The sequence below is a fragment of the Camellia sinensis genome, chromosome 12, assembly GCF_055761805.1.
Source record: "Camellia sinensis isolate YWXY chromosome 12, ASM5576180v1, whole genome shotgun sequence".
Classification (NCBI taxonomy): domain Eukaryota; kingdom Viridiplantae; phylum Streptophyta; class Magnoliopsida; order Ericales; family Theaceae; genus Camellia; species Camellia sinensis.
The window spans coordinates 72,838,127-72,849,535 of record NC_138972.1 but is presented as its reverse complement, the minus strand read 5'-3'; the positions used below and the strand labels follow the sequence as shown (position 1 = coordinate 72,849,535).

The 11,409-nt window shown below is 35.1% G+C and overlaps 1 protein-coding gene across 9 annotated transcripts in view; it reads right to left on the bottom strand.

Annotated features, from left to right (window-relative positions):
• Positions 1 to 969: 969 nt before the first annotated feature.
• Positions 970 to 11,409, bottom strand: part of LOC145789025 (uncharacterized) — a 35,291-nt gene continuing 24,851 nt past the window's right edge. For 4 of the 9 annotated variants that reach the window (XM_082898925.1, XM_082898928.1, XM_082898926.1 and 1 more), the window contains 4 exons: positions 7,633 to 7,794; positions 7,380 to 7,471; positions 6,860 to 7,044; positions 970 to 1,463 (listed from right to left, as the gene is read on the bottom strand). In XM_082898925.1, coding sequence (XP_082755051.1) covers positions 1,177 to 1,463; positions 6,860 to 7,044; positions 7,380 to 7,471; positions 7,633 to 7,794 — 726 coding nt within the window. In that variant the 3' untranslated portion in view covers positions 970 to 1,176. Of the gene's footprint in view, positions 1,484 to 1,649; positions 1,820 to 6,859; positions 7,045 to 7,379; positions 7,472 to 7,632; positions 7,795 to 11,409 lie in introns of those variants that run through there. The other 5 variants (XM_082898931.1, XM_082898933.1, XM_082898929.1 and 2 more) reach the window with 5 other exon arrangements.

Below are 11,409 nucleotides of genomic sequence, written 5' to 3'. Positions count from 1 at the left end.
AGTGCAAGTTGTAATTATGTGTGACGCAAGTGACTAGAGTGACAACCGCACACAAATTTACCTTGTACATCTTAGCATAAGTAACACTTATCAAACATGTTTCCCAACAATAAGGGGTAGAGGTGTGACATCGCAATAGAGAGAAGCTAAGAGGTTCAAGCAGCTGAGATGGTTAGGGTTCATAGGAAAGGGTAGTTGTGATGGCGAGGGGTTAGGTGAAAAGGGAAAGAGTTGAGACTGATAGAAGCAACAAGGTGGCAATCAGGTGCAACAATGGTAGGGATGACAGGAAATGATGGAAAGGACTAGGGTTGCGAGGATGGGTAGGAGAAGGCTTTGGGGGTAACAAGAGAGGGCATGGCAATGGTGGCTAGCAGGAAGTGCCAAGCAACCAAAGTTGAAATGGAAGAGAACAGAGAGGAAAGAACAAAAGGGAAGGATAGTTTAGTCAATTCAAGGGATAAATTCCATGCTTCATATTTTTTTCTTTCTTTCTTCCCAACCCTATTGCAATCAAGATAAATTCCCCACTAAAATATACTTTGTTTTCCAAAGTCCCACTAAAATATAAAGGTAAAACGCCGTTCATTATCATATGACCTATTAGGTAATCAATCTATCTATTAAGATATGCATGTCAATCCCCAAAAATGTAATTACCCCTTAAAATTATTCACAGGGAGAATGGAAACCATGCTTAAAATTTACCAAAACTAGCTTCATAGATGAGATACCTTTCTAGGCCTTCCAGCTGTAGCATTACAGATTTGTGATAGAAACAAACATAACATATGCACCAACTTGAACTAAAACAGATAAACAAATGCAAACGGAGGTTGAAACTGCACGAGTGTGTTGCCCTTTTTGTGGGTGATTGAATAAGTTGGTTAAAACTGAAAATGAGAGTTAGAACACTTGACAATACTCTTTTTATGCAACCATCAAAAGTATTTGGTAGGAAGAGGCATAGAAAGAGAAGGCACTATAACATGATTAGAAGATTTCAAAAGATTTGACACAATTGCTTAATGACATAGTATGATGTATTAAAAGTAAACCTAAAACAAAGGAGAAGAAAAATTAAATGAGCACCATTCCTAGCCTCTACCTCATTGTACTGCTACAAGTAACTAATTTCCTACTCTAACGTCGCAGCTACCATTTAAACAAACTAAATCAATCGCCACTTTCTACAAGATTCTCATCTGTGGAATCTGAGCCACTTCCAATTGTGTTATCTGTACTATCATCTGGAAGGAGTTGTATCCTGTCAGCATGCTTAATAATCCAATCAGTGAACTTTGGAGAGGATGCTAACTCAGCCACAGCATGTTGGGTAGATTCCTGGGTGAAATTCTCCCACTCTTTTTTTGAAAACTTCTTTCTGTTGGGTGTCCTATGGAATGTTGAATAGTAATCATGTTGATTTCTTGTCACCCTCCCAGTGGTTGGCGATATCATACCTGCAACAGCCAAAAACAAACTAATGAAGTATGAATTAAAGGTCAATACCAATGCTATATATAGTATAATATACATGAGTAACATTGTACTTTATAGACATTTTTGGAAAGAGTGTGTGCATGAAACATCCTCAACAAGATTAATCCTCCCAACCAAAAACCTACTTTGTTCATTTCATTCTTACTATGATTACAATATCACGGTCAAAACCAAACCATGAAGAATGAACAGTAGACCATAGGAGCTCTGACACTGACACCATATCAGGCAACACAAGCCAATAAATGTCAAGAACATGAGATATTTCAAAAGAAACTAAATATTTACCTTGCCAAGTCAGGCATGAACCCCGCTTCTAATATACAAAAAAGAAAACTATTGTAAAGATAAAGATATAAAGAAAGCAGAAACAGTTTTAAAGAAACACTTGCGCTAATCTTTAATTCCCAATTTGTGCAACTACTAATGCACAAATTTGGATAAATTTATTAAAAACGTAGACTTCTCCCCCATCAAAATATTTCTTGTTAGATATTGTCATGTCCTAGTATATCTACATCCAATTTTGCTAAAAATTTCACATCATACATCTCATTTAATGCCCCATGCTCCATAAAAACCATCATACAGACTTCATTAGGATAGAGAAACATAATTTTGTGGTTACTCATGCAACATACATTGAAAGGGACTGTCGAATTGCATGCCCACCACATCACCTGTCTGGACTGTAATCTCGGAAATGCAATTTAATCACAATCTCGGAAACCCAACTAAGCACCCTCTTTCACCACTTTCATACTCAACCAGACACTACTGCCACCACCATACATTCTGTAATAAACAAGCTACTTCGCTTTCTCTCGTCCAAAAAACGTCCACAACTTCTTACTTTCTTTGTACACATTTCTAGTGACGGCAATAACCACATACAAGGGGAAAGAAAGAAAATAAAGAGGGATAAAGGGAGACTGGGAAATCTCTTGAGAGAGGAAACTTGTTTCCCTGTAAACTGATTTCAGGAACGGACACAGAACTCTCATGAAATTTTAAGGAAAACCTGTAGAAAACATCTCCAAAACAATCCAAGAATTCAAGTAGAATTTACATATGAAAGGAAAAAATCCAACTCAATTTGAATAAGATTGCGAGAGACTCTTTCAAAAAAATGTTCTTAAAACTCCCTAGAAATGCACGTCTCAAAATTTTTACCATCTTTGCATACTTGCAAATACTATTTTTCAACAACAATATATGACTGCTCTAATAAGTTTCCATAGATATTTAGTAGTAGTAGTAGTAGTAGTAGTAGTAGTATTTTAATTGATCATGAAAATATAAAAATAATTTACATCGCTATTTTTAAGTTTCTTGATAAATATTTCTTACAAATATCCTATTCAAACTTTACTCTTTTTTTTATTCAACCTATTCAATCTTTACATCGCCTAATGTTTCACATTTCCATAATATTTTTGGATGAAGTTTCAGTTTCAGTTTCCATTTCCCGCATCCAAACCAAACCAATCCAATCTAAGCATTGTTTCCCTATCTACGTCAATCATTTTTTGCCATTTTGCTCTATCGATGCCTACAAGTTCAAATAAATGAAATACATTCATATCTTTTTTTACGACTATATCCCATGTTAGTTTAAGTCCTCCCCTTCCCCCAACTTTTTATTTATAGAAATCATATCACTCTTCCTTGCCATTGCATCTACATTTCTTCATTGTAAATGACCAAACCATCTTAACCTATTCTCTTTCAACTTATCTTTCAATCGGTGTTTACTCCTACCATTTCAATAATATATTTATTTCTAATTCTATCTTTCTTAATCTTATCACGCATCCATCTAAGCATCTTCAACTCAACTACACTCAGTTTATTGACAGGTATTTTAGTTGCCCAATATTTTGTCCCATAAAGCATCATTAGCCTTATAGTCGTTCTATAAAATTCTTCTTTCAATTTTGTTAGAATTCGTCAATCACATATTATGTCAAATGCACTCCCACGCTTGAGCCAACCTACTTCAATTCTATGAATCACATCATTTTCAACCTCACTATCCTTATTAATAATCAAACCTAGGTAACGAAAAAGTTCACTTTGTTATTTTTGATTTTCAATCTTCACTTCTTTATCATTTCTATTTCTATAGTTGCTAAGTCACACTCTATATATTCAGTTTTGTTTCTACTAATTTTAAACCTTTTAACTTGAGTGCTTCTCTCCATATTTGTAGTACAGTGTTAATTTCTTCCTTAGTTTCATCTAGAACAATACATCTGCGAACTATCATCCTAAATGTGTTTGGTTAATTCATCCATGACCATAGCAAACAGGTAAGGACTCAAAGTTGGCCCATGATGCAATACAATAGTGATTGAGAATTTACTAGTTTCCCCTACAAGTGATCTAATTGTGGTCAATACCCCATTATACATGCGTTTTATTGCATGCATATACCTTTTGGTCACACCTTTTTTCACCAACACTCACCATATTATATCCTATGAAGCACAAATATTTCAAAAAGGGAGACGTATCCATATTGTATACGTATTCGATACCGATACTCTTTGGATACTCGCAGATATGTATCAGATACTTACGAAAATTATTGGATACTTCTTAATTATTTTTTCATTAATTTTGGAGCATCGGATACTTAATTTTGAAGTATCAGATACTCCAAGTCACATATTACTCCCAATACTTTATTTAGTTATTTGAAAAATCATAGTGAGAGTTAAAGTAACAAAATTTGTCAAATTTATGTATCCATATTGTTTCATGCATGTCCTCTATAACTACATAGATAGTAAAGATTAACAAGAGAATAAAACAATAGTAAAATTAATAAATTAATAAATAAATAAGCAAGTAAACTTGAATACAATATTTTTGCTAGTGCCAAAGGAGAAAGCATAGAAACAAGTTGTGGATTGCTCTATTATTGTAATATAAACATATTAAACTTGGTATTAAAATGAAATATTTGCAAGACCTATTGAAAATTTAAAAAGTAAACAAGCAATTGCCTAAAATTAATACCTAATTTTTAAAGATTAGTATTCTGCATTGTAAAATTACAATGTGATCTCTCAACATTCTTGAGCTTATTTGTAACTCCACTCCTACTAATAAATTTATGTTAAATATATTTTTTACAAACGTATTCTAGCCGTACTCATATCCTACATTTTAGGTTTTGTCGTATCGCCATATCCATATCTCGTATCCATATCCGTGCTTCCTAAATTATATCTCTAGGCACCCTATCACAAGTTTTTTTTTTTTTTTTGAAAATCTGTAAAATCCATATTTAGATCCTTCATCTTCTCTTTGTACTTCTCTATTAATCTTCTTAGTAAAAATTGTGTTTCCATATTTGATCTACCAAACATAAATCCAAACAGATTCTCTAAAACTACTATTATAACTCTCAAGCGATGCTCAATCATTCTCACCAACAATTTTATTGTATTGACTTCTCAACTTATAATTGTTGCAATTTTGGATATCTCATTTACTTCTATATATAGGTTTTAAAAAACTCTCTCTACTCATCCGCCATTTTCCTAGTCATTAGAATCTTATTAAAGAATTTTGTTAACCAGACAACTACTTACCCAAGCATTTCCAAGCCTCAATAGGAATACAATCCAGTCCTAATGCCTTGCCTTATTTATTTATTTATTTATTTTTATTTTTTATTTTTTGATAAATCTAATGCCTTGCCTTATTTCATCTTTTTTTAATGCAAATTCCACCTCAAACTCTCTTAGTTCGATGATAAAACTTATATTCTCTAGTTCCATCAAGGCTATCATATTCCTCTCCTTCCAAATTTTTAAAATGATTTTCACTTAACAATTTCTCAAAATATCATTCACACTTTTTCTTGATCTCCTCATCCAACCTCCTTATTGGTCAACTTATGTCTTCAAATTATTCCCATTTTTATCCTCTTTTACTATGGCTTATATCTCACTATTCAACCACCAAGTATATTTCGATATAGGAGCTTTTCCCTTAGACTCTCCATGGCACTGCTTTTGATATTCTTTCAATGCCTTATGCTATTGTATTCCACATGTTATTAGTAACACCTTTCAAACCCCGCGTTGCTTATTTAAACACTTCATCCTTAATTTCTCATTTTTTAGATTTCACATCTAGTTCATGAGTTTTTAAAAAATATTTCCCGCTTTGATTTTGCTCTTTATTATTGTATATAATACTATATATTGAATATTGATAGCCTAATTTGTGCTATTAACTCTCTTTGGAAATAACCTTGAAACCTTTACATATTCAACGGTCTATTTTTCTTACAAGAAAATGATCTATCCAACTCTTATTTGACCCATTTTTAAAAGTTATGTGCTTAACCCTCCTTTTTTAAAAAGTTGTTGGTTACAACATGATTAAATGCTACTGCAAAATCTAAGATGTTCTCTCCGCCCTCATGTCGATCACCAAGACCATATCCACCATGTATCCTCTCATGGACTTGCTTATATTTTCGGACATGACCATTGAAATCTCCACCTATAATTATTCTCTCCTCTACAAATATTTGTTGTATTAACTCATCCAGTTGATCCCAAAATTTCCTTTTAATACGTTTCTCCAATCCTATTTGGGGTGCATAGGCACTAATTATACTCTCCAATTACAATATTAATTAATATTACTATATAACTTATTCTCATAACTATTACTACCTTATTTTTCAGATGCTTAGCTACACCATTTGTACGTCTTTTTTTTTTTTTTTTTTTTGATAAATAAATTTTATTGAAGAAGAGCATCAAGAAGATGCTAAAGATACAAAAAGGTCCCCATAAAAAGGAGCACTAGCCAATTATGTCATCAAGGAAATCAAAAAGGGTAAACAAATCAGGATCCACACATCCTAACACCCAACCACACAAGACTCACAAAAATCTATCTACTAACCAATATTTCTAGCATACAAAATGTTGTACCAAGTTTTTTCTATTTCGTTTACTTTCTCAGCTACTCGCTTGGTTTCTTGTAAGCATGTTGTACTTTCCTTCTAATCATTGAATCTACTAATTCCATAGTTTTATCTGCCAGTGTTCCCTTTTCCAAGTTGCTAATGTAAACCAACAATCCTGGGCTAATTTCTTTACAGGTGCTCATCCAAGAAAACATAAGGACCCTTGCACAGTTCATGTTCATAAGAGATCTGATGGGGAGTTTTACGTGGTAACTATGGACGTGATCCATGATGTCAAAAGGAAAATAAGAGGGAAATAAAATGCTCTGTAGAAGCTTAAATCTTTTTAAAAAAAATGTTTCAACAGATAAAACAAATATTAGGGAGAGAAATGCTGAGTTTAACAAAAGTGTGAACCTTTAACAGGAGAGTCAGACCAACCAGAAGAGCTCCTTGGGCTGTTCCACAGTGTTCCCCGTGAAGCCACCATCCCTGACCTGCTGAGAAATTCAGCACGATTTTGTCTTACATTTGCTCGTCCTCTACCCCGCCAAGGATTCCCATTTGCAGAATAAATTGAATTCCCAAAAGTAATAGTAGAACTACGTACAAATAATTAGTTAAGATCTTGTTAAACCAAGCAAACGAAAGATTTTTTAAATCTGTTCTATCAACTGAGCAGATCTCTCTTCAATCAATATTCATGACCATTCATATATTAAATCACGCATACCACCCATTTTGACTAATCCAAAATGGATTTCAACATCCCAACAGATATAACTCAAAAAGCTAACAAGATCTATTTGTTTTGGATTTAATAAGTTGAATAAATTGAGTTAAGCATCAATTATATGAACATTTATTTGGTACAATAATTACCAGTCCGCCAGCATGATGCAAGGAGAGAAGGGAAAAAATGGTGCAAGTAACTTACTCTGGACCATTCCGCTTGAAGGAAGTGATAAGAAAGCAGATTGACAAACAAGAAGCCAATGCCCCCATTGCCAAAGGAGTATCAAGAGTACTCTGACTGAAAATAAGAATAAAAAATTCAGAAATAATACAATTCTGAGAGTAGGAAGAAATTGCAGGAATGCAAAGCAAATTGCACACTGATTTCCGTTTGGTCCAGAGATACGCAAGTGGAGCATTATCACACTATTTATTAACATGAACACAATACCCACCTGGAAGATAAATGTGGCTGCAATGACGCGCATGGCCCATTTCACAAATTGAGCTACGCCAACATCCACACTTCCATCTTCTGCAATAACAAATTTCCGCACCATCAAATACCCTAGGGCAGCTCCTGCAACAACAATCCCAAGTAGTACAAAAATAGAAACCTGTAACCAAACAAGGTAAATAGTTTAAACAAATAAAGGACATAGTTGAAAACTGAATCTGTAATAAAAAAACGCTAATTCTATGGTCTAGCAGTTATCAAGCCATTTGGTCTTGATTATGAATCATGTAATTACTTGTGAGGCTTTGTGATGGTCAAACTTGGGGTGATTGGTCATGAACTTGGTTATGAGGCTTTGTGGCTATGAACAGGTTACGAGGCTTTGTGGTGTTTTTGGTTACGAATCCTTGAGACTGAAATTTTGAGCACATGCCATATGCACCATTTTTCCTTTTCGAAAAACAATAAAAATGGGATTCAAGTCGTAGTAGAAGAAAATAAATAAATGCTTTCAAAAGTGGCCCAAAAAATGACGAAATTTTTAATAGATGTAAGTGGGCTAACACGGAGATAATAAGGACAGTTAAAGGTGCTAGATGATTGTCTTTATACCAGATTAGACATAATCAATTTCAATATTATTGATTTTTATTAGATAAAAGAAATGCACTAAATTGAGAGAAGCGGAAGGTTTCAGCAATGAGAGTCACTCTTTAGCTACGTTACATGGACTCGGGTACGAGTGTCGGGTGTAGATATGTATCTAAGGGTCGGACTCGGCAAACCTCTAAATGAGGGATACGCAGGTACATCTAAAAAGTAGCCAAAAATTAGACACGGGTACACGGATATGGCCAAACATGGATGTGTTAAAAAAATATTATGTATTTTTCTGATAAAGTTACAATAATTTATGGCTCAGAATGGCTACATATTTTTATGATGATGCTACACATTTGTAGTTAAAAAATATTGAATAAAAAATATATATATGATTATTTTTAAAAAAATGAATAATTGATTTTCCATGGGTATAAGTTAAATTCCAACTTAATCAGTATTAGGCCCAAACATGAGAAGCCCATGTCAAAGCCAGCCAGCCCAATAACCTTATAATTTTTATTATAAGGCCCATTTTATTAACAGACCAAAGTGTATCCTATATAAGCCCAAATGCACCAAACCCTTTAATACACCCCTAGCAACCATCAACGAAGATGAATACAGAAGACAAAGATGACGAACAACGATGACGATGAGGTCGCGAGCCATGTTTCTCTCCTCCTTTGTTGCTGCCGTAAAAAATAGAAAAGAAAATCAACCGTATCCGGTTGTATTTAGCTATTTTCCCCACCCGTACTCGTGTCGTGTCGTGTCGTGTCGACATGGGTACCTCTCAAAATACAAAGAGTCCGTGTAACGTAGCTCTTTAGTTGGGATGGTCTAAGATTGTCCTTGAAAAGGAAGATGATAGAGATGGAGATGGTGACTTCCTGATGCTCAGAGAGAGAAAGCGAAACTTGAATCACTAGGTCAGACTGAAGCATGAGAAGTTAGATTGGTTGTGTGAAGTCCTTAACCAACTAATGGGTAGCGAAGGTGAGAAGGATTTTACAGAAGGATTTTGTGACAAGGTAGTCATATGGATGTTAGTTCCTTCATACTGGGGGAGGTTCCTTTGCATTTTGGTTGGTAAAGGTAGGAAATGGTGGTCTTCTTGCCAAAGAATAAAAGGCGTCCTCTTTGAGGGATGATTGAAACTCAAGGTGCAGAAGGAACCAGCCAAGGTGAAAGAGGTTGATCCTTTATGCAGGTGCCTGAAATGGTGTATTGGCCACCAAATCAAAGCCCTTCTAGACTACGGTTACAAGGGGAAAAGAGAGTAGTGAATTCTATTGATGCTAAGGAAACCTTACATTTCTTGGAAAGAGGTTTGATGGGGAGGGTAGTGGACTAGTATAGGGGCATCCCCTCTACAACGAATATGCTAATCACCCTTGGAAGGTCTCGATCAGAGTTGGGTTTGATGTTAAAGATCTTTTTTATTTATTTTGTTGCCATCAAAAGAGGAGGCGAAAAGGGGTTTTAAATGAAAAAAGTTGAGTTCTTCTGACTGGTGGTCTCTAGTGGGAGAGTGTTGTCATGGAAATGGTGGTCCAAAGGCAATTTGGGTTCACTTCCTAGGCTATCACTACACCTATAGAATGAGGAGGTTGTTAAGGTGTTTGTGGAAGTGTTCCAAGGGTTGACAAAGACACACGCAAAGATGTCAATATCGTTGGGCTAGGCTTCTTGTCGAAGATTACACAAGACAATTTCTAACGATAGTAATAGTGGAGGTAAATCCTTGGCTTTTGAGATCGCTCTCTGGACGGAATTGGGGTCTTCAAGTGCATGATAGTTGAAGGTATGCGTACCATACAATGATTGGAGGTGATAGCGTTCACCGAATGAGGAGGATAATGGAGGGTCACACGTGGTCAATACATGGGTTTGCTTGGCAAAAAGGCATGCATTGTTAGTGCATAACAATTGTCATCTAGTTCAAATATGAATAGACAAAAGGGCAAGAAAGTGCTATAGGTAAGAGTGTTCACGGGTCAAGTCGGCCCAAGTTTGTCCATAACCCGTCACCTGAACCAACTGTAAGCCTGGGAAATTTTAGCCAATTACAAATTGCCATGCACTACGAAGGCCTACAAAATATGGCACAATTATTGGCAAATCAAATCTTGCCTCATGTCTAATTGGTCTCAAATCAAGATTACATGGTCGTCAAATTAAATATTGCCATGTGTTAAAATGATGCAGCAAGTCTTTGACTAATCAAATTAAGTCATAGTGATGCAGCAAATAAGTTTTTGACTAATCAAATTAAGTCACTTGTCACATTGAAGTGGTCAAGCCAATAAAAATTATGGCACACCATTAAAGTGACATTTTGGTATTTATCTCTAAATAAATCAGAGATAATTATCGAAGAAGTTAAAGTCTATTAAGACTCCTCCTCCATCCATTCCTATAAATTGGGGTGATCTCTACCAAAAATTTTCATACAAATTCTACATACATAAATCAAGTTGTAGAGACAAAAATTTACATCAAGCAAGAGAAAGCTCCATCGGATTCAAGCCTAAAGCCCCGAGGTTTCTTTACCAAAGCCGATCAATCTCCATAAAACATAAAAGTTCGAAGATTCAAATCAAAGTTCGTCATCAAACATATTGTCGTCTTCTACTAAATTGGAGGGGATTCTACAAACCTGATTTGGGAAAAACCTATCAGGCCCTCACGGTCTTCTTCGCATTACTTGGAGGAGATTTCGACACTCAATTCGGGAACAAGATATCAAGCCCTCGAAGCAACTTAATGAAGAGAAGAATCAGAGGATTTTCTTTGATTAGAAATTTCAGTAGAGATTGTACTCATTTTATTTTAAATCAATAAATTTATATTTGTTACTCTATTTTTCTGTCTTTATTTTTGCAGACAAGAAATTTGTGTATACACCGACCATTTCAGATTCCAAAACTGACCATCCAATTTTGACCGAATCTCCCTTCAAAATCAACCAATTTTCTTCCTCCAGTTGAAATGTTGCTTTCTGTCTGCTTCAAGACCCGCATACTCTCTACGCACATACGTAGATCTAAGAAAAACAAAAAGAGATGAGCAGTAGCACTGTTTGATCTGACCCAAATCAACCTCAACCATTTGATGAATACATAAAAATCACGAATTAGAGAGGGAGAGCGGTGATGGAGATCTAAGTGCA